The sequence below is a fragment of the Hippoglossus stenolepis genome, chromosome 1 (assembly GCF_022539355.2).
Source record: "Hippoglossus stenolepis isolate QCI-W04-F060 chromosome 1, HSTE1.2, whole genome shotgun sequence".
In the NCBI taxonomy this organism is placed as follows: domain Eukaryota; kingdom Metazoa; phylum Chordata; class Actinopteri; order Pleuronectiformes; family Pleuronectidae; genus Hippoglossus; species Hippoglossus stenolepis.
The window spans coordinates 6,396,603-6,419,771 of NC_061483.1; the positions used below are offsets into that span (position 1 = coordinate 6,396,603).

Consider the following 23,169-nt stretch of genomic DNA (forward strand, 5'->3'; position numbering starts at 1 on the left):
TGACTTCCTCCTCATCTGAAGACATACAGCTTAGGTTATTAGAGACAATACATTCTAAAGTGTGTCTCTATATGTTGGTCCACTGGAGACATGTCCTGGGTGTATCCCACCTCTCACCCATTGTCAGCTGGGATTGGCTCCAGCCACCCCAACCATCCAAGGATAAGTGGTACAGACGATGGAAATGGATGTTTACTTTGACTCACTAGCTAAATTCCCTTTTAACTGCAAAAGAAGCAGACATTTCAGCATAAGAAAAATGATAATTACTTTTTGTTTACATTCACTGTCTTTATGTGAATATCAGGAGTTGGTTAAAACATATTGTGAAAGGACAATCAAATGATAAGTCTATTTAAATTAAAGTGATTTTGGCATTCAAGGACAAAGTTACCTCCACCGAAGTAGATTATGTTTTTATTGCTGTCAGTATTACTCGAAACCTAACATTTACATTTCATAACGTTTAATGTGCATGAGTGGCATGACGCAAGGAAGAAAACCTAAAAACATTAAACGGGTGGATCCAGGAATTTTCTTTCACATTTTCACTACATGTAATGTGTTGTTAAAGTGGCCGTCATCAGCCCCGTGGCAGAGGTGTGTGCTCTCCGGGCGCCGTTCAAGTGGTTTATGAAATGGTTGTTTTCAACTGTCATATCACAAATAGTGATTAATGCAGTTTTCAGTGTCACAATGACAATGGATGTTATTAACCTTTCTAAAAGCAGACGTTTATCATAAATCACTGGTTAAGTGCAATGATCGCAAGCATCCAGGTCTTTGTCCTTACACGCTTCTGGCAATAAAAAGTATATTAATGTGTGTGTGTGTGTGTGTGTGTGTGTGTGTGTGTGTGTGTGTGTGTGTGTGTGTGTGTGTGTGTGTGTGTGTGTGTGCACATTAAAGTGGTTGCAGCAGCACCTTTAGCCCAGGGGCCTTGAAATGCTCACTCACACACACACACACCATTAGCTCTGCTCCTGCACTAATGCCCTGAGACACCTCCCTGGTCCCGGAAAGCAGATCCTGATGATGCGCTGTCAGTGAGCAGCGTGAGATAACCTCATACTCTTGACCCAGGGGAGGGCAGAAGACAGCTGAGCTCATATTAAGCTGTCACTTCGCTCACATGTAAAAACAAATGACCGTGCTTCCTGTGAGAAGTCTTTGTTTTCATCAGTGGCAACAGTAATGCTGAACCAAGACTGGTCCACCTACACATTTGCTTTCTGACGCTGATCCGGGGTTGGGTCGCGTAGGCAGCGGGTCGAGCAAAGTAGCCCAGACGTCCCTCTCACCAGCAACATTCTCCAGCGCCTCCTGGGGGATCGCAAGGCGTTCCCAGGTCAGATGAGACATAATCTCTTCAGTGTGTTCTGGGTCCACCTCAGGGCCTCCTACCAGCAGGGAGAACAATACTGGTTCCTTTCTAAAACAGCAGTATTGACTTGTTTTTTATAAAAATAACCTGAATCTAATTAAAGTTATCAATATTAGTGTATAGTTAAACTGTTAAAATATCAAGCCTGTTACATTTCTTTGTCATAGGGGTTTGATAACAAATACTAGAAATTGCTACGTTTTTTTAAATATATATATATATATACACATCAGGATCTGAAAGTTCAATCCCTAATATCAGTATCGGCCGCCAAAAATCCTTATCGGTTGGGCTCTGATCTATAATTGTAAAGAATTGTCTTTGTTTTTGAATATGTCATAAGAAGCTAAAAACAACAGGAAATGTGTTATGTTGTAGAGACACTGATTCTTGCACTAACATATCATTACTGATGAGCACTGCGGGACGAACACACAGCAGACATCATAGCTGCCTGTCGCTCATTGCTTTGCAGCCAGTGTCGGTCTTCCTTGTCTGTTTACAGGTTTATGCTGCAGGCTGTTTTGAAAATACGGTCGTATCTTTGTATCTGAGCGAAGTTAAAGGGTCCAACAATAGAAGCATTTGTCGTATTTCACGTATTCTTGTGTCCATCTTCCCTCTGCAGGGTCAGTTCAACTCCAGAGGTGTTGACGGTTCAGCAAATAAAATCCTTCCATTCCCCTTCAAACTCTTTAAAGGTAAATGAACAGCATTTATAAAGCGCTGTGTATTAACAGCACTGTGGCATGTCCTCATGGTTCATGTTTCCATCTCCTTCAAGTGGAGTTTTATTAATTAAAGTACTTTAGCGACGGGGCTTGTCAGGATCTTAACACCTCACTGCAGCTGATGGCTGGTTTCCAAAAACCAAGACCTCCTGTAAGTGATATCCTCTATCAAGAGTTGAAAAAAAAAAAACTGTCTTTCTATACACTTGAGGCCTCCGGCTGAGTTCCCCTCTCGAGTCTCGACTGACAGTCAGTAGAAAAAAAACCTGTCTGTCTGCTTTCCGAAGAGCGTGTTAACTTGAGGGTGATGGTTCAATGCCACCCAGGCCTAAACGCTTATAACGACAAGTGTGGCAGAACAAGGAATATGCCATGCTAATGCAAGTTACTTCCATTAAGCAAGGCAATAAACCCAATGTAGCTTTTTTCAGACGTGAACTCCAGAAAATGTCCGGACTTTGCTTTTCGCATTAGAAGAACGCAGTAGGAGATGTCGGGGTCAGACGCGTTCACAACAACAGGAAACTGTGCGGAGCATTCAGGCGAGAGGTGGCTCCTGGGTAGATCATGCACGAGGCCAGACATAACGTATCAATGCCACTGTGGAAGTCACATGTTCTTGTTTACAGCACATTGACAACTGCGTCTGCTCTAATTACCCAAAGCTCTCAAATCTTGTTAACAATCTTCCTCTGCTTCGACGCTTATTCTTGCAACCACGACTACCAAGGTCGGGTATGCTTACCACCATTGGAGTGCAATATTAGGAGAAGCTCCAATGGGTTGTATCAGAGAAGGTACAAGCAAACTATATGTCCATTTACATTGGACTTTTACGTCAAAATCGTGTTGCATCGTTACCCATAATGCAACTTAATTCATCAGATTTGGGTGCATCATGCTCGTAATGTGTCCTTGAGGTATTAGCCTCAAGGACAGATGAGAAGGCTTCAGAGGTCTTCTTATATCGTTTCTTGTTTTCTAGACTTCTAGACCTATTCAGACACATTCAACAATGACTCAAGTGACATAACTTGAGGACATTTACCAGACCGTGTGCAGCTTTCACTGGAGCCTCTAAAGGGTTTAAACATTTGTAGCAGGAATCCCCAAGGGAAGAAGACTGGTGTGTGAAATCGGTGAAGCTCCCCTTTCAGCCTACTGAGGCACAGCTCCTAAAACCAATGGCTCGTGTCAGAGGTCAAGTTCAAACTCAAAGCTCTAACATCAAGTTGGAGGAACATTCATTCCAGTAGAGGTCAACACTTGAACTTCTTGTCAATGCTCAAATCAGCTACACATGATAAAAAAACATCCTAAGAGAATATGAGTGATGACAAACATCATTCTCCCTTTTCCTGCTCGTCTACTTTCCTGAATAAAGAGCTTTAAAGATACGAAGTATTGCATGAGGTAATGTTGGCTGCCGTCCGTCCCCTCCTCTCTATCTCGCTGTGCAGTAGCACCGCAGCTTTAGTCTTGGCATCAATCACCGGCGGGCAGATACGCAATCTCACTGTGCAAACAATTAAAGGCTGCTCCTCTGCACTCAGAACTACTCACTCGTGTTGGTGTGTTGAGGATTAACCCGATATGCTTACACATCAACCCTGGAGACACATCGATGAATGGCATTCCTGAGTTGTGTGTTTGCTGAACCGAGGGCAATAAAACGCAGTGTAAAGCTACTTGCTGCGGAGATTGTTGTCGTGCTGGTTACCTTTGAACTTGGCTCCTCGGCAAAGGTTTTCAACTTGACATTGATTCTAAGAACCCAGAAAGATTTACATTTTTGGCTCTAAATGCCATCAATTATAACATATTTATTCAGTCATGGCAGAAAACAGCTCTAACTAAAGGTCTGAACGCACCCAAATGTCTTGAGATCCGATCACTCAGACCACAGTTGGTCTGGGATGCATGAGGCCACATTGTTTATGCTATATGAACGGAAATGTGTCCTGGGCCACATATGACAGACCGGCGACTCAGCTGAAGTCTTCTGATCCACGACAGAAACCTAGAATTTTAGCTTTTCTCAGCATCTTTACAAGGGGGCGGATCCAGGGGGCAATGACCCCAGCTGAAATCTGATTGGCCCCTGACATGCCCCTGTCCTGTCAGTAAGCTTTTTTTGAAATACACACAATGTGCTTGAACAATTTAAAAAATATATTTAATGATGTTCAAGAGCTTAACGGTAAACGAGGAATGACTTAAACGTGCACCTTACTGAATCAGAAAATGTGCATGGATGTTGGACAAAGATTTTAACTTTTTCAGCTTTTTGAAGTTCACAATACTTCAACAAGGAAGAATTGTGCAATGCATGGAATTGTGCATGGATCTTGGACATATAAGTGGCCCCTCTATGTTAACTGTGGCCCCTGATTTATAAATATTATAGATCCGCCACTGGTCTGTACATTAATTTGTTACTGGCCACCCCACAATATCAACCCTGACCCCCACATAATGATTTGGGTCAAATCTGAATCCATAGTAGATCTGTGTGCGGCTCATTGATTCATTCGGCCCTCTTAAATCTGCTCTCACACACACACACACACACACACACACACACACACACACACACACACACACACACACACACACACACACACACACACACACACACACACACACACACACACACACACACACACACACACACACACACACACACACACACACACACACACACACAATATCATTTGGTCTTCTTGAATAATTCAGGACACATTTTAACAAACGCACTTAACACCAGGTCTGACGCGGGCCTGTGTAGATGAAGAGATGCCAAAAAGGCATGTGTGCATTTCAGCGAGCACTGCCCAATTCTTTGCAAGTGACTCACGTGTAAACATCTGTCAGGTGACGTGACAGTGAGCGATACTCCCCCTTCTATAGCACTCTCGACAATATACAACCTGTATTTGCCTTCCTGACTTGCAGCATTATCCACACAGTTGAATGGTGTTATGTCAGAATCCAGTTTAAAAAACAACGTGCGGTTGTAAACTTGTCAAAGACTCTCGACTGGCCTGCGTTCACGTGACAGGTCCCTGAAGAAGAAAAGAATATGAGCGGAATGTCTTGAGTGATATGAAAACAACCAGTTTCCGTCACAACCTTCAGCTGGGCCTCCACAATGTCTGCCTTCAGACAATCTTTCCACTGTGCTGGAAGAAAAAAAATGGTCGCAATCACAAAAAACAAGAATCTGCAACTGCAGCCACTGATAATCGCAAATAGAGAGCTCCTCTGTGCACTGCGTAATCCCCCCACAGCTGGACTGAGGGTGCAGTAAACCTCTGAATGGGGGCAGACACAACTCAGGGCCGAGCATAGAGACAGTCGTGGCTAAGCAGAGTTGTGTAACTAATCATAGAAGCCACACAGAAGCAGGAATAAACACATTTATACACGCAAACTGTAGAAACTATGAATGCAAAGACAAAAAACAAACGAAATGAACAAATCAGCCCACACATTTTGTTGTAAGTTGAATGTCTACTGATGTTATCTTTCCAAGGTCAAACCGAACAACACTCGATTCAAGCATGAGACCATCTGCACACACATCAGCCAACTCCAAACTTAAAACTGTGCCTCTGCTCTCGCAAAACCTGTTTTCCGTTGAAATCAGTTACAACCACATGCTCCAGATCAAGTCGAGATCAACTAATATGCAACGTGCAATATTATGCAATCTGTCTTTTTTCTTTATTGTTTCAGGGGTTTTTTTGTTTTCAAGTCTCAAGTCAACCAAGTCTCCTGGAAGTCAAGTCTCTTTTTCTGAACTTATGTGTGACTTGAGGCCAAGCCCACCAAACTTTACTGCAAAGTTCCATTATCAGCAGAACACATACACAAACAATACATTTTTATTTAAACCCAGATTATTTGTATCCTTACCTCGAGTACTGGTCCTGCCCCTAAGATTATCTGCTCCACTCCACTGGCAAAACCCTTCTGGCTGAGAGCAGTCAGGTGATGAATAAGGAAGTTTGTGCTCTGAGTCTTTCCAGAGCCGCTCTCCCCAGATATAACAATGCACTGATTCCTCTGTCTCTGCAGCATGGTGTGGTACGCCACGTCCGCCACAGCGTAAATATGTGGCTCCAAATGTCCCAGAGTATGGTTATCGTACATCTTCACGTACTTGGGGTTGTAGATGGGCAGGAACTTGAAGGGGTTGATGACGATGAGGATGCTTCCAACGTAGGTGTAGATTCTCTCCTGGCGGTAACGCGAGCGCAGGTTGTCCAGCAGCGAGTGCTCGTTGAGCTCCGGCAGGCGGCACAGATCTGCGTGGTTACCTTGGGATTCAGGCTGTGGCAGCAGTCCACGCTCCACCATGCGCCTGCGCTCCTCTGTGACCTGCAGCCACATCTGGAGGCTGCCGCCATAGTGGATTGAACCATCCAGGTTTTTCTGTCTGAGCAGGAAGCGGTAATCCTCGCCGCCGGAGAGTGAGCGGTGCTCTAATGCCGTACGGGGCCAGAGCATCATCCGCTGCACAGGACAGTCGCTGGGGTTCAGAATCCATTCTTCCCCACCAAACTCCTTCACCTCGGCTAGAACATAACACTTGGTACGGTCGAGGTGGAGGCGTCCGATGACATGTTCGATGGCATCAGCCGCTGTGGTGGTCTTGCGGGCACTGATCGGGCAGTAGATGGTGCCCTCGGCCAGGGCACCGGGGTAGATGCGCACAGTGAAATCCGAGTTCTCGAAGCGCTGCCTCCGGCCCAGGGTGCCCAGGGTGCCCACGCCACCAACGCCATCACGAGCACTCATGGCGGAGCAGGAGTTCCCATGAGCAGCAGCCCTGCACTGGCACGTCCTTCACTGGGCTGGAAGGGGCCACACGATCAAGACATCACCACTGCAAGAAGAGAAAGACGACAAAAGTAAGGATCTATAATCTGCAGGTTGCAATGTTTCAGAATTTAGAACATGACTCGCTCCAGACTGTGTACAACAAAAAGTCAGTACATTTGATTAATTTTCTGTTTGATCAATGAGTCGCCTGATCTTTTCAGTTCTAACAACTCTGATCTTAAACTGTAATGAATAACTGAATCTTCCGCCATCTACTCAAATGATCTGAGGTCGAGCAATAGATTACAACACAGCTGCAATCTGGCAGATTACGAAAATATGTCCGATTACGTCAAAAAGGGCTCATATGCTATTATGTAATCGAGTAAAGGGCCCAAATATTTTTGGGCTTGAACCCGACATGCATACTCAGAGGATAAAGGATAAGTCATGAGGATCTACAGGATTACCATTAACACACATACACAACTCCTAAGCACACACACACAAACACACACACACTCTCTCACAATGCCACGACCTGCAGCTGCCACCCTCTTCAGTGAACACACAATCAAGCCATTCACTCACTTTAATACACAGCGTTGTGACATCATGGGGTGAGTGGAGGCCACGGATACTGAGAGACACTTTATTGACTGAGCTACTGACGAGAACTCTCCGCTGCTGCTGCTGATCTCTGATTCCTTCACTGTCGACAGCATCTGGACTCTTCTCTAACATTTAGACCCGACACATCACAGTTTATCTCAATGCAGCAACAAAAATCTGCTTTTCTTTGGCCCTAGCTGAAACCATATTGGCCTGAAGGGTCAAAACTAGTCACGTACTAACAACACCAACAATAAATATGACAATTTGTTACGATTTTTATGGATGTGCATGGATCTTGGATGTATATTTGGCCCCTTTGTGTTAACTGTGGTCCCTTTATGGCCCCTGATTTAGAAAAACCCTAGATCCTCCCCTGTGCATAACTTACAAGCATAACACAAGATTAGGCAACAGGACAAAAGTTGTTCTTTACTTGTTGTTCTAAAGCCTTTAAGTCGCTTAAATGTCTTTACTGACATTACGCAATGTACAACAAAAGGAAGTGTCCCAGTGGTAGAATTATCAAATCAATCAAATTGTATTTGTATTGCCCATATTTATTTAAGTCACAATTTGTCTCATAGGACTTAACAAGAATAATAAAACGTATTAACAGGGGACAGCGGGGGTTGGGGGGGTTAGGGTGTAATTTGAGCTGCATGTAATCTGTGCATTGCTTCTCCAAAAGTGCAAATCAAAAAACTTTTAAACTAAAAATATGTATCCGTGTGATGTCTCTGAAAAAGCTGCAGCATTGGAGGAGCAAGTTGTTAGACGTGTAGAAGACACTGCAGACTCTGGCCATGAGTGAACCAAGCCCCCGTGCTGCATTCAGAGGACGATGACCTGTGTCAGATGATTTCTCTGCTAATGAGGAAGGAATAAGATAGTTTTTGGGGGTTTCTATCAACAGAGGAGTCACAGCATAGATTAAGCATGCATTGCAATAGCTGATGCATTTGTCCTTCTGCATAACCCAGAAAGCATTGCAGCCTTGTGTATCATTAGTCTGAAATGTTCGGTGCATTCCAGGAATCATTATGCAACGTGCTGTACTCTGTCTTCATGTTGTTCACACTTTGCTTCAGCGCGTTTCATCGACTTCAGATACTGATTTTCAAAGCACACGGGAATGGGCTTCAACTTGTTGCCATCAGCTGTGACTTTCTCACACAGGTACAGAAAGGACTGCAGCTCCATGGCACTAACGTAGCAACAATTCATCAAGGTGTTACGGCTGTTGTGGCTGCTCTATGGGAAGCTAGATACTAATATTGTTAGTAGTTATACAATGCAACTGCTACGACGGCCAAATGTCGTTATTAGTCACTTTCTGATTCTAAATATTGATGATTATTTCCTCAAATTGATCATTATCTCCACCAAGAAGGTAATGTTTTCATCTGCGTTTGTTAGTTAGCAGTAATATGCAAAAAAACACCTAATCAATATCCATGAAATTTTATGGAGGGTTGGAACATGACCCAAGGAAGAACACTTTTTTTTTCGACTTTCATTAACAAGGCAAGGCCTTTTTCAACATTTTCATTGATTGCTCAGAGAATATTTCAAGGATCTTGATGGAAAAAATAGTCAATATGTTAAGGGGACTGATATTTATGAGTGTGGGAAAATTTAAATAAAATTGTGGTTTTATAAGGATACTGTTGGGCCTTGGTGGAGAAATGCACCTTGCTGAGTGCCATTCTAGTTTAGTCAATGTGAAAAATACCTGTTGTATGTATGTATTGTTTTGTCCGAACAGGAATCTATAACTTTGTTTACTATCACGTATGACAATGAAAATGATTAAATGTTTGAGAAGCTGGAATTGGGAAATGTTTGACATTTTCACCAAAAAAATTAACGACAACAATTATGAAAATGGTTTAGATTTCTATCAATTAACTGATTAATTACATCGACTATATGTTGCAGCTCAAATCAATATCATAGTAATAATTTCGGATATGTTTACGTGTGAACCAGCATAAATGAGGAAAAAGGCTAAGAGACCAAAAACTGCAGGTATCAACTGACGGTCATGAATGTATTCCAGGCCGCTGTGATTATACCGTGTGTGTCTGTGTGTGTTGAGCACTGAGTTAGGGCCTGACGCCTGGAACAGATGGTCAGCTCGCTGCTTAAAGGATAGGGAGGGGGGGGGATTTATGGTCGAGGCAGTGCTGGACAACGCAGCGACATGCAGGCGAGCGCTCTGTTTACAATCACATGAGGACATCGACCCACGCTCATCTACTCCAGGAAAACCATGACAATTCTCAGCAATCCCAGCACATCTCCCAGTAGCAACTATCTCTGTTACCATCTTACTTCTGTTAGAGTTACAGACGAGTGCTTTAACCACAGCCGGGAGTGGACCAAGGTGACGTGAGGGGAATCCTGCTCAGACTGGGGGAGGGGATGATGGAGGTAAAGGTAGATGAACTGGGACAGATGCATTAGTGATCCATAATAAATGAAATGCAAAAAATATTGCATTGAGAGCTTTTAACAACTGACAGTTGACTTCATAAAACAAGGATGAGTTCACACCAGTAAATTATTTGAAAACTTATATATAAATTTTAAATTAAATAAAATGGCTGCTCCAGCTCATTCAGCCAGTTATTAGTCAGCAATTCTTCATACAAAAGTTTTAAGAGAGGGGAAGCTGACTCCTTTAGAACCTGGAGCTTTTTATTACTCTTATATCCTCTTAAACGTTATCAGAAAGAAATAGACTATATCTTCATAGACATGAATCTTACAAGCAGAGATAACAATTGCTCTTTTTTATTACGTCACATCCAAATATATGGTTGAAAAAGGCACGCAACACTTTTTAATGATCCCTCTTCCTGGTTGTCTTATGTACGTGGGTTAGTTTAATGATTGATGGACAAGGAAGCATGAGGACAGAGTGACGATAAAAACAATATCATCTTCCTTCTAGAAACTGCACTAAAAGTTTATTGTTGTTAATGTCTTCAGTAAACTTTGCCACGTTGTCAGTGTTACTATTTATAACCACATGTGAGCCCATATCAGGGCTCTGGATCAAGGTGCTACACGTGGAGCAGTTATCTCACTAACTTTCTGAGTTTTTGTCCAATCGACGGCTGAGCGAGGTTTAGTGAATCATTCAACATCAGCACAACATGAAAAAACTTCCAAATGTGAAACTGTGACAGTTTCTCTGTCACAGTGAAACTGTGACAAAAAGTATTTTTGTCACAGTTTTTGACTTCAAACTTTATATTCACTTCCATTGATTTCCCTGGAGACTTATTCTAACCCTAACCATAGTTGAGGTTCACCTGAGCGCTCTGCATTGTAACTTTAAGAAAACGACACGAGGTCTGATGGTATATGAGCCAGAGGTTTGAGCCCTGGATGAAGTGATAGAGCAGCTGGAGAAAAAACCTGCGGCGGCCTCGTCTCTGTTCTCCTGAAACGACTGAACCAGGAACAGATCTGGTTGCATCACCTGAATGGGCAGCGAGGAAGAATAACAGTCAGGTAATGTGACCTGGAATCGGACTGTTCCCAAGAAGTAGTCGATCAGTCAACGACAAAACATCAACAAATAGTAAAACTAAAATTCACGAAAATTCTGGGTACTTTATAAAAATATTAAACTTGGGGCAGGAACTGTCTAAAATTTCGGAGTAATGTCGAAACTGATCTGAAAACCAAAGATTCAGAAGAAACTATTTCCAAACTATTTGCATTCTTTGTGTTACGTGAACATTGTCAGGGAGACGCTTGTGTCCAGGTTCCCCCCCGACAGGAAACCAAGCAGAGGTCCAACCATGTGAGTCACACTCTTCAATGGCTGCCATTGTTGCAGAGAAGTGAAGGATCAAGTTTGGTAAGCTTTCTACGATGTGAAGTCATCTTTCTGTGTGTGTGTGTGTGTGTGTGTGTGTGTGTGTGTGTGTGTGTGTGTGTGTGTGTGTGTGTGTGTGTGTGTGTGTGTGTGTGTGTGTGTGTGTGTGTGTGTGTGTGTGTGTGTGTGTGTGTGTGTGTGTGTGTGTGTGTGTGTGTGTGTGTGTGTGTGTGTGTGTGTGTGAGTCACTGTCATCAGGGCTTAGCTCATGTGTTCCCGGCCTCATAATGTTTTGGTGGCTCTTTATTGTACCTTTAGCCGCTGGGAATGTGTATGCGTTGTACTAAGGCGTGTGCGTTGGCACTGGTCTGTGAACTCTCACATGTAGTCTGCACATTTTTGTGGGTTCATTTGTTCCCCTGCAGGACCCGTGGTGCCAAGTTTAGCCGCTGTGTTTATTGGCTACATGTCCTAGGACCACACTGATACTTTCCCACTGCCGTGCGTTTGCTTTCTATCAATTATAGAAATGAGTTTGCGATCAGGTGTTGATAAAAGCTACTGTTCACATCTTGACTGAGGCTGTTAGCTATAAACGATGAGAAAGCAATTTGTATTTTGTATTTTGGCTCAGTCTGTGAAATTATTTCCGTATAGTTTTGGTTTCAGATTGAAATTTAGGGAGCAGACTAAATTGATGAGGCCTGAAGTCATCACCTACATGGGCTGTGTCTGCCTATACTTGGCTTTGATTAGTTTACAGACGGGCGTGTCAGTTCGGCAGGTTGTAGACTTTCTGGAGAATTTCTTGGAGCATCATTATGGTAATACTACCAGCATTACCACCTCCAGGCCCAGTGATCTACGCTGGTTTGAATTCACCAAATGAATGTCCTCATGGTTCAAACATCATCATTGTCGGAGGCGTTTCCTCCTCCCTCCTGCACCAAGGCTCAATTCTACCTCTCTTCCACCTCTTTTTCTTCTTCTATTTATATTGCTGTCTCACATTCCTGCAAGTGGTCAGAAGCTCATGTCTTCACACTGCAAACAAACCAAACCCTGGTTAAGTCTGATCTGGGCTCAGATCTCTTCTGTCCGAGGCACCTTTCACACCTGATGGGCATGAAAGTGTCAAACAAGAACATTTTTCAAATCTATCAAACCTTATATTAAAAAAACAATGGCTGCTTTATGTGCTGGTCATCAGATTTGTGTTGTTGGGTGTGTTTATAATTAGTGAGGAGTGACACAGTCTGTCCCTCATGTTCAGATCTTAGCAGAGTTATATAAAGACGGGTGTGTCATCTTGTATTTACTGTTTGTCAAAGACATATTCGACTTTACTGACCGACCCTCTGAGCTTCTGTTTTCAAGAACAAGATGTTCCTGAATGACAAATCTAAATTATCCTGTGACAATGACTAATATGCTGAATTTGCACAAAAAGACACCACTAGCACACTTTTTCTTGTGCACTGGACTTGGCTCTTTTTCATGTTGTGATACTGTGCTTTGTTTTTGTCCCCGTCATCTGTCAAGTATTTCTTTTTTTAACTTTGTATTCATGATGGTTTTATGTGTTTTTTTAACGCCTGGCTGCAGCTCTATTGCCCTTTGATGAGATAATACACTTGAATTGATTTGATTTTTGAAATTCTTAAAATCAAATCCTGTATATTTCACATGTCATGAAAGTTTCTGGGTGTACGGTTTGAAATCTGCAGTGGTTTCTGTTGATGACTACGTCCGTTCATCATCTGTGAGTCAATTATTTGTTAAGAAATAAACTGCAATAGCTCTCTAACAACAGGGTGTGTGTACAATAAAATGAGCTCAGTTCATTGTCGCCACGTGTGTGAGAGAAGAAGCTAATGATGGCAGCGTGTTACAGCACAGATAAGAAACAGATAAGACACAGAGAGAGAGAGACTGTGCGGAGCAGAGTGCATACCACCACACAGAAACCCATTTCCCCACTGTTAATAAGGCCTCTGCCTTCAGAAACCGGCCCAGCCCCCCAGAGGAAATTACACTTCAGACATAAAACACCTACAGTAGAAGCAGTCATAAAACCAGCCGAAGAAAAGGGATGGGCACGAGCCACTGAAAACAAAAAATGCTGACCTTCGAGAGGAATGTGTGATTACGCGTCGCACAATAGAAATTAAGAAAGTGAAGGTAACATAACAATACCTGCAGCATTTCAAGGAATAAAAACTTAACCGAAACATTTCAGTTTGTATACACGATCAACAGAGAAAAGTTAAATGAAAATAAGTGCAGCTAAACTGTGAGTTCTGCCTTGATCAGACATGACAAGTGATCATGATCATGAAGAGCAGGCTTTGTATGAAGCTTTAGTAATCTATCTTCTTTAGGGATCTGTCTTCCCCCCGCTCCTAGATGCAGGATGAAATGCAAAGTATTCAATACAAGGAAATGTAACTTGCGGCGATTTGGCTCATAATTGTGGCAGTTTTAACTTTTCCAAAACTACCTGAAAATCTCGTATAGATGCAGGTTGTTTTTACAAGTTCAAGGCATCTTCCTGAGAGACTTATCCACCATAGAGTGGACGATACCTCAGACCGCAGAAGTAGATTCACTATCTCCAGCTGCAGCATGAGAGGAGTGGACGGGTCACCTGATTGATGTGGACGTGGCCGTGCCATACGAGCACCGGCATGTTCAACAAACTCACACATAGACATAATTACAGGTCATCGTTCCTCTGAGCCAAACGTATCAATGTGTAACACAACTCTGCCTCTGCAGCTTCCCACACAACTAGTTCACCGTCGGCCTGCAGGCAACTCTGCAGCTCAGAGAGAGAGAGGGAGAGGGAGAGGGAGAGGGAGGCCTTGACCTTGTCAAGCAGAGAGATACAAATTCTCTCGCTCGAGCAAAAAACGACTAACGCTGCGTCTTCAAAACGACAGCACACACACACACACACACAACTAAACCACAACAGTTCATACAGTTAAATGTTCGCAGACAAAATGTTTGTTTTCTGCCACAATATGACATTATTACAGAGGCCATGAGAGAGCAACACACAGCGACTTAAGCAAACACAAGCAAAACACACAAGCAAATTCAGAAAACAGCATAAAATTGACAACAGATGTGCTGCAAGTACTCACAACTCAACCAAAGAGACAAACACGCTGCAAGTAGCACAGCTGATAAAAGTGTTTCACAACGAATGATGAACTGAGCGGGTTTCTTACATTTTAGCTCATTTTCTTAAGTAACTTTAATAAAGTCACACATTGAATAATGAGCATTTTCTTAATTAACTCATTGTCCGTTTGCATGTGTTTTCTGAAGTTGCAGTGCACTGAGCTCTCAGGGCCACCGTACATTATGCAGCTATCTGTACTGGTTGCAGCATCAATGAAGATGTTTATAGCAAAGATAAGGTACTCACAGAAGTTAACTGTTAAAGATTGTGATCTGGTTTATTCACCGGTTGAACGTAGTCCAGCAAACAAGTATTATAAAAACTTAATTTCTAGCATTGACTGAAGTAACATAACAGTGGAAACGGGAAAAACCTGCAGAGTAAACTCAAGTTGTTTAATAAATATTTCACTGGATGATTGACAGAAAACTAATAATCCTTTAAGTAATAAATCAAGGAAAAGGGGCCAAACATCTGCAGCTTAAAAAGTTTGCCGTTTCTAGATCTGGTCAGACCAGCGTGTAACGGCATTGTGAGTCATTAAACGTTGTAAATTGTTAATAAAAGGAAATGATGTACAATTCTGAAAACAAGCTCGGTCGGATTTTAAAAATCGCAGTACGAGGAAAAACGGAAAGAAGCTAGGGGAGCATGATCCAGCTGGACCGCGTGTTGGCAGCAGTGGTTTAACCAAACAGCCCCTTCGAGAAGTGTCTACGTCACCAAACCCAGCACATTACTGTCGCTGTGCCATTTTCCGCTGTGTTCCGTCCTCTCATCTGTCTCTGATTTACATTATTGTATTCTGCGGATCTTTACATTTGTGCCGTTTGATGTCACTTTGGACTCTGGAAAGTGTGACGGGCATTTTTCGCGATTTTATGACATTTAAAAAAACAATTAAGCGTTAATATGACGTTAATATAATCACCAAAAGAATCACTTGTTGGTTGCAGCCCCCAGAGTCAACACAACCCAGGTACAGTTGACTAAGCCTGGCTACTGTTGTGAAAACCCATTACTGAGCCCGGCCAGCGAGGTCGTGTTAAAGTGAATGGTTGACGGAGGTTACCTTCTTTTCCTCGACCATGTGGTAAATTGACTGTAACATGAGGATACAGCTCAGCCGCCTGTTGTTTCCTCTCCCTGTGTTTAACTCGCTGCTGAATGACCGTGTTTGACGCTAATTTGGGTAAATGGAAAACAAGGAGCGCGGGATGCCAACATTTTAGTCAGCGTCTTGAACAGTTTGGTTTTGGGGTTGAGTTTAAATTGCAGTTAATACGCGCTAATTCTCCCTCAAAGCTCTGATGTGTGGGCTGTGCTCAGTGCAGCGGAACCTGGACTCTTTTCTGGGGGGAATGACAGAAACTGCAGATCTGCCAACACAGGAAATAGTTTCTCTGAGCAGCGTCTTTGTGATTGCAGTGTCTGAAAGAAGCTCGACATCTGAAGTAGAGTCGCAGTCTCCTTCAGGTTTTTCCTGATATTTAACAACCAAGCTGGAGTTGCCAATCACAAGGATTCACATCAGGGTAAATCTTGAAATCGGCTATAAATCTGATTCTTACCTTACAATACTTAACTTGTATCCTCAGCGACTTGACTTTATGACTTTTTCAGCCCATGACCCCCGAAATAACCCCCATTACCCACACAAATTCACCTACTTGCAAATGTTGCAATGTTATGTGGTGCTTATTATCTCCAATAAATACACCAGTAGGTCCTTAATATCTAGTTCAGCCAGATTTACCACTCTTATGTCATCAGAGTCCCGCAGAACTTCAGGGAGTGGAGATAAATAGTTTCCCTCCTGAATTAACTTGTCAATTAAGGCCGAGGAGGAAAGCTCCTTCTTTCTCATGCACTGACAGTAACATGGTTTCAAGGCCCGGCAGTAAAACACAGCACAGCACATGTTGTGCTCTCAAGTCTCTGTAGCTGCTAATGACTAGGAGGTGGTGACCGGGGTGTGGAACGTGAGCTGTGACCGAAATACTCAGAGTTAGAGCAGGAGGGAGAAAAGACGGAGCAGACGGCGAGATGGAGAAAATGAAGGAGATTCAGAGACGGAAACGGACCGAGAGAGAGAGAGCGAAGAGGATGTTGGTTTCCTGAAATCTGAGCTGTGGGAAAATGGAGAGTGAGAGCGGAAGAAAGGAAGGGGCGAGAAATTAAAGAAATAGGACATCACGCCTTGGACTTATTGTCGATGAAGTTCAACAGTTTGTCTTATGGCTGGTTTAGTCCACGATTTCAGCAACACACAGAATCTGCTCCCCCAATCTGGAGCTGCGCCAAGATTTAGATCAATCGGATGCTGTTTTTCTACCTTTTCCACCCATTTATGTACAAAAGCACAATCTGCTGACTCTCTGGGTTCATCCAAGTGAGCATCAGGGTGCTTGTTTTTCCTATCTCACATTATATTTGCACTGAAATGCAGTAAACATTTGAAAATGGGCTAAAGAAATAAAGCATGCAGGGTTTGAAGCTTAGGAACTAAAACTTTCACACAAAAAAACTTGTCTTGTCCTTTAAATTCTTATTTCTTTGCTTTCATTTCAGGTCCACGTGGCATTTTAGACATAGAAGTCAGTGGAAACCTTCAGGAAATTCAGGGAATCGCGATGAAAACCCCTTAACCACAACAAACTGAGAAATCACTTAGATGAAACAGGAGAAAAGAAAGAGCGGAGGGATCAATCCATTAACAAACTACAACTTCTTAGCACGGGCGTGTTATCGAGACATCTGAGTCCGTGAGGCCAGAGCCCGGCTGGAACGCGTCCACACTGTAATCACTGTCCACACGGTAATTACAAATGACTGAAGGCCCCTTAGGCCCGTCTGTGCACACAGCGGAGGATAACCGCGGCTGCTCGCTCTGAATGAAGCGCTGCGCCTACACCAACTCCCTCCACATTCCACCGGCCGAACAGCAACAGGTGACACAAGCAACACGGGGAATATGACACTGGAGGAAATGCCATGTGTGTTTGCTAAATTAAGAGCCCAACTTCGCCGTGTAAGGAACTATTATTGTTGTTGCCAGAAGTGGACGGGAGAGAGAGTGGAGGGAGCCGGCAGAGGAAGGACATTTATACAGAGGACATTGTAAAAGACAGAGCGGTGCATGTTACTTTGTGCTGGGATATCTACACTCTGTAGTTTCTGTGCCTCTCACTTATTGGGTCCCTGAGTTCTACAACACAGGCATCAAACGTTGTTAATTAACTTCATGTTTGAACAGAGAAAAAAATGAACAATTCCAAAGTCCGAGGCTTGTAAATGACGGTTGGATTTGTGTTAATAGACCCTCATAAAAAGAGATAGAGAGGCCAGAAGGAATGGGAACATGGTCGCTCCCACACACACACCACACACACACACACACACACACACACACACACACACACACACACACACACACACACACACACACACAACACACACACACACACACACACACACACACACACACACACACACACACTTCATGTGAGTGGTGACGAGCGATTGCCGTGTCACGTTCGTCCTGCAAGACAATTCTCTCACGGTTCCTTGGTGGTTAATCCATTTAAGTTAATGGTGGCCGTCATCAAACAGACGCCGAGCCTTCACACTCTGCCACAAGCTGCTGACAGGAGCTGATATTTAAAAAATGCAGCCTTGAATGAAACAGAGGAGTGAACGGCACCACTCCTCTGTTGTTGCCGCGCAGAATTCCACTTCCTGTGTCCACTCCCAACGACAGCAGCTCTATGGGTGAGACGGGAAGTGCTTCGACATAACAACACCCTAACTACACCGTCATCTATTTCACCTTCTGCAAAAACTGCTCCGATTACTTTTATAATTTTTAAGTTCTTTATCTAAATAATATCAGTAGCATGATTTTTGAACATTAAAAAATATCCCAAACCCCCAAAATAACAACATGAGGCTGTGGTGACAGAGAGACAGAGACCAGGTACCTCACACTCTTCAGTGCAGGGGAACCAGCACTAAAAGAAGAAGAAGGCTCTCTGCAATGCAACACAACCAGTCATGTGACACTTTAGACAGTCACAGACGGTCACACAGTGGGAACTCGAGTGGCATATGGTGCCGACTCCACAGCATGAAGAGCACGTACCACTGATGCTTTTTGTTAGAACCTGCATGTCTAGTTCCAGAGCTGCCCCCAAAGAAATCCACAAACCCGGTGCCTGTCTCCAAATCTGCCGCTCAACTGCTGCTCTCTTTCCGTTTTTGATATCTCCACCAAAACTGCTTTTATGCACAAATACACCAACTTCTCTTTGCCTCCTACGCTTGGTGCACGAGCTGGTTTCAGACAGGAACTCTGGAAAATGTCTGGAGTTTGCCTTTCAGGTATAAAGAACACAGCACTTTATCATCCTCTTTATCATCCTGAGATATTTGCGTTTGTGTCTGTCACATGTTAGAAACGTCATTGAAACGTCTGCTCGCTGGGAATTTTCTGTAAAACTTCCTACTCTATTCCCACGAGGACATTTTCCAGACATTTAACATTTAGCTGGCAGGACAAGTTCCAAAAGGATTTCAGAGCAACCGACTCAGACATTTGCGTTCTCACAAAAAGCCCCTCTGGAAAGTTTCAGGAAAATGTTAGGACTTCAGTGCAGGTCTGAAAAGCAGCTTTTTATTCATCCATCCACATGATTGCTCTCGTTTCTTGACAAAGTAAAAGCATGTGCATGAACATATGTATTGAACCAAAGTGCAGTTCAGTCAAAGACATAAAACTAGAGAAGTGTGAGCTAATGCTTCATTGACCCGCTGTTATCAGAAGCCAGCGTGGCTTCAAGGAAACGACTGATGTGATGATTACATGTGATAATAACAGCGATCAAAGCATTTTCCTTCATACTCCACGAACTCCGGTGCACTTCCCGGGGCATTGTGAGCGCAGTTCTCTCTTCAGGCCCCGCCGCGTTCCCCTTAACTCCACACGTTGTAATTATCTGAATTATAGTCTCATTAAGCTACTGTAAGAGGAGAAAATAGTTTGTACTGTATGACGACTGAGTCTAAAACAAGGCCCTTGCTCTTAGACTGACCTCACATTTACATTTTATTGTTTTAGAGAGTGGAAAAAATGTTTCCCCCCCCTTTCAGACTCCATTCTCGCTCTGGAAATATCAATATGACGCTGCACAGGCTACATTTGGCCGACGGAGTAGGAAAAGTGCACCACCCCGCAGTAAAAGAGGCGAACGAATGGAAGGAACATCAATAGCTACTGCTTTAAAAAAAAAAGACATAAAAGTCATCATATGCAGAAAATCTATATGTTCAATTCCTTCCTTCCACAATATAATGAAAAAGGTTAATTGAATCAATATGGGGGGTGTTTTACAGCATGTTTTCAGAAACATTAAAACAGTAGAGAGGCCTTTTAACCTTTTTTTAACTGTGGGAGATATTTTCCAACTTCAATAACCACAAGTGCAGCGTGGAACAGAACTGAAAATATGGCATGATAGATAAAAAAAAAAAAAGAGCCATACCTTCTGCCTTTGTAAATAGATATTTAACTGATATATTAACATGTTTTAAATAGTTGCAGATATATTAGTGAAGAGAAATGCCAAGAAGTCTAGTTTGTCCACTACAGAGTCGAGACGATAGATGTTTTTTAACTGTCCTGCCCAGTGCATTTCTAAGGAGCAATTAAAAAAATTTAAAAAATTTAAATATAAGGATCAGTCAAATGTCCATATCAGTATCAGTGTCAAACATCCTGTATCTTTCTGTAGCCACTTTTAGACATGACATCTGGAAAGTATCAGGAAAATTGGGTCTGGACATTTTCCGGAGTTTTCTTTTCACATATGAAGAACGCAGCAGGAGATTGTTCGGGTCAGAAGCGTTTACAACAACAACAGGAAAATGTCCGGAGCATTCAGGGGTAACGTCTGGGTAGAGCAGCAGGAGGCAGGACATGACACATCAACACTGGAGTCAGCCCTCATCACCAAAAGCTCTCGAATCTTATTGTCTTTCCTTGTTGAAATCTTTGTCTGCGTCTTCTATGTGTACGGCTTCTCTTTTTCAGCCTGAGATATTTGTATTAATTTTGTTTTTTTACGTCCCTCACAAGTTAGAAACCTCAGTAAATGGGCCGTGCCCTCAAAATGTACTGTCGGCAGCGAGGCGTTATCAAAGCAACCGAAGCAGCGGAGGTTGAGGAGACGAAAGAAGAGGAGGGAGGAGAAGAGGAGGAAGACGGTGAGGGACTAGGAGGTATCATTGACCTGGATTATGCACACTCCATTTCCCCCTCAGAAAGAGGGTCTGTTGGGCCAAACGGACCCATTCACCCGCCCCTGGCCCGGGGGAAGCCAGCGCTGAGGAGCAGCCAGGACACCGGCACGTTTCCTCCAGAAATGTTCAGCAAGTGAAAGACAACTTTCCAGATGGGCTGCATTTAAAACGTAAAAGACTTAAACGCACATTATATACATAAACACAGAGGAATGGTTAACAGGAATCATCCGCGCACACAGACACACACCCAGAGTACGCAAGGCTGCGAATGCCAAAAGGACTCATCTCGTCTTTCATAGCTGAGCGGAGATGAGCAGTAATGACTGTAACTACTCACACAGCTTAGTGCCAAGATGCCTCCAACCTCACAGTGATGAGCGCACATGTCCTGTAATGTGCACAACGAGATGAACACTGTTTCCTACTGTGGATACCTGTGAGCAAGTCAAGCTAACAGACAACGACAAAGGTTTCTGCAGGTTTCGCAAAAGTTACATTCAAGACCATTATGAAAATGATCAAACAAAGGAGATGAAGGAAAATGGGATTTGGTAGTTTTGTTTCAATGTGCTTGATACAATTTTACTGAAAACACTTTTAAAAGCGAGAAAGTAGCATTTGATGATCCAACCAAAGATCCAAAGATATGTCAAAATCATATTCAAGACATTTCAAGGCAAGAACTCGTTTTGAACAAGCCGCAGAAACACCTGAAAAGACACCGAGTTCCGTTTTAACCTTAACGCGACGCATATGAAATATTTCATCTTCATGGACAATTAGCTGCAGTGAATATGATTAAATTAGCTGTCAGGATTTCCTTTGTGATGCGCCGCACAATGACACAGGGAGGATTTCTTCCTTGAGGGCATTCAACACCTACACTCACATCACCATGAATTATGGAGCATGAGTGGGCACCATGAGATCAAAGGCAAATGTGACAATGTAATATATCAGATGTTGCCGATGCAAAAGTAAAATTATGGACACGTTTGCTAGTCTGTGTATTTTATATGTTTTCATACTCGACGCGCAGCAAATGAAACAAACCCACCACATGAGAACAGACTCACATCCGACAGTTCAGTCTGCTGTCAAATCCTGTTTACTTGTAAATGTAAATCACGACAAACTGAATTTTAAGGTACCGAAAGAAAGTCTGCAAAGTTGAACGGTTCATGGAAACAAATTTGAAATATACCATCCCAACAAGAAACCATAAATTAAATATATTTATGTAACCGATTCAGTCATATCAATATATTCATGGTTTGTGGTTTATAAGATACTATTTAAAAAGTTTGACTGAACTTTACTAACATAAGGTTTTTGTGAAAATATTATTTTAACTTGTCTTGATTATTTTGACACGGAGAGAAAAGAGAAATAAAGTTATTGATTTGGATTTGAGAATCTATTTCAAATCCAAATCCCAAACAGGACAGCAGCAGTGTTCGCCTTCACCAGCTGATAGTAATGACAGGTCACTGCGTCCAACCCGGGTTCTGAAAGTTAAGCATAATTTTAAGCACATCTGTTTCGCGTATTAGGAAAAAACATGACCTGTAATTACAGGGCAGTGTTACAGAGGCTCTCGCTGTCTCTTGTGAGGACGGGGGACAACTGCTGTCTCGCTGCCTGCAGCAGACCGCAGCCTTTTTGAAATCTGAGCCTGGTGGTGCAGTCGAAGCCGCAGTCGACAGAGAGACAGACAGCGAGAGCTGCAGTGTCATGATAACGCAGGTTTGGTTGCAGGCTTCAAGGAGATGAGGGTTAGACGTTAGTGAGACTCTAAGAGCTTTCACAAACTAAACTATAAGTTGAGTTTTATTTCCCAGAATGCCTTATGACTACCCCACACAGCAGGCATGGTCTTGTTTTATTTTGGAGTTTCTAGCGTACGTGTGGAGAACAACAAAAACCATGACCAAGACAGATAAGAGTTTGTAGACATGAAAGAACAAGCATTAAGCCTCTTGTATGATATACTTTTGTTCATTCAATATATATAAAAACAGAGATGCACACAAAAATGTGGATCCAGGAATACAAGGATTCAGGAGATTAGACAATAACACTAACTTTCAGTAATTTACATCCGCAACATTCAAGAAGTTTTTACCATCCTCAGCAGGCTGGCAGACCTCAGTATAACTCCTGCCCTTTATGTACCTGTCATTTGTGTGTGCATGAGAGCGTACTGCGTGTTCACTGGGCAGTCGGTCATGCAAAGGTTCATTGTCCTGACACAAAATGACATGCACTTATTTCACCAAACGAGAACAAG

General features: G+C 42.9%; 1 protein-coding gene across 8 annotated transcripts in view; it reads right to left on the reverse strand.

Moving 5' to 3' along the window:
• myo9aa (myosin IXAa) overlaps positions 1-23,169 on the reverse strand; it is a 99,995-nt gene that overhangs the window by 69,899 nt on the left and 6,927 nt on the right. For all 8 annotated transcript variants that reach the window (XM_047340419.1, XM_047340420.1, XM_047340422.1 and 5 more), the window contains exon 2: positions 6,034-7,006. In XM_047340419.1, the coding sequence (XP_047196375.1) occupies positions 6,034-6,918 (885 nt within the window). In that variant the 5' untranslated portion in view covers positions 6,919-7,006. The remainder of the gene's footprint in view (positions 1-6,033; positions 7,007-23,169) is intronic.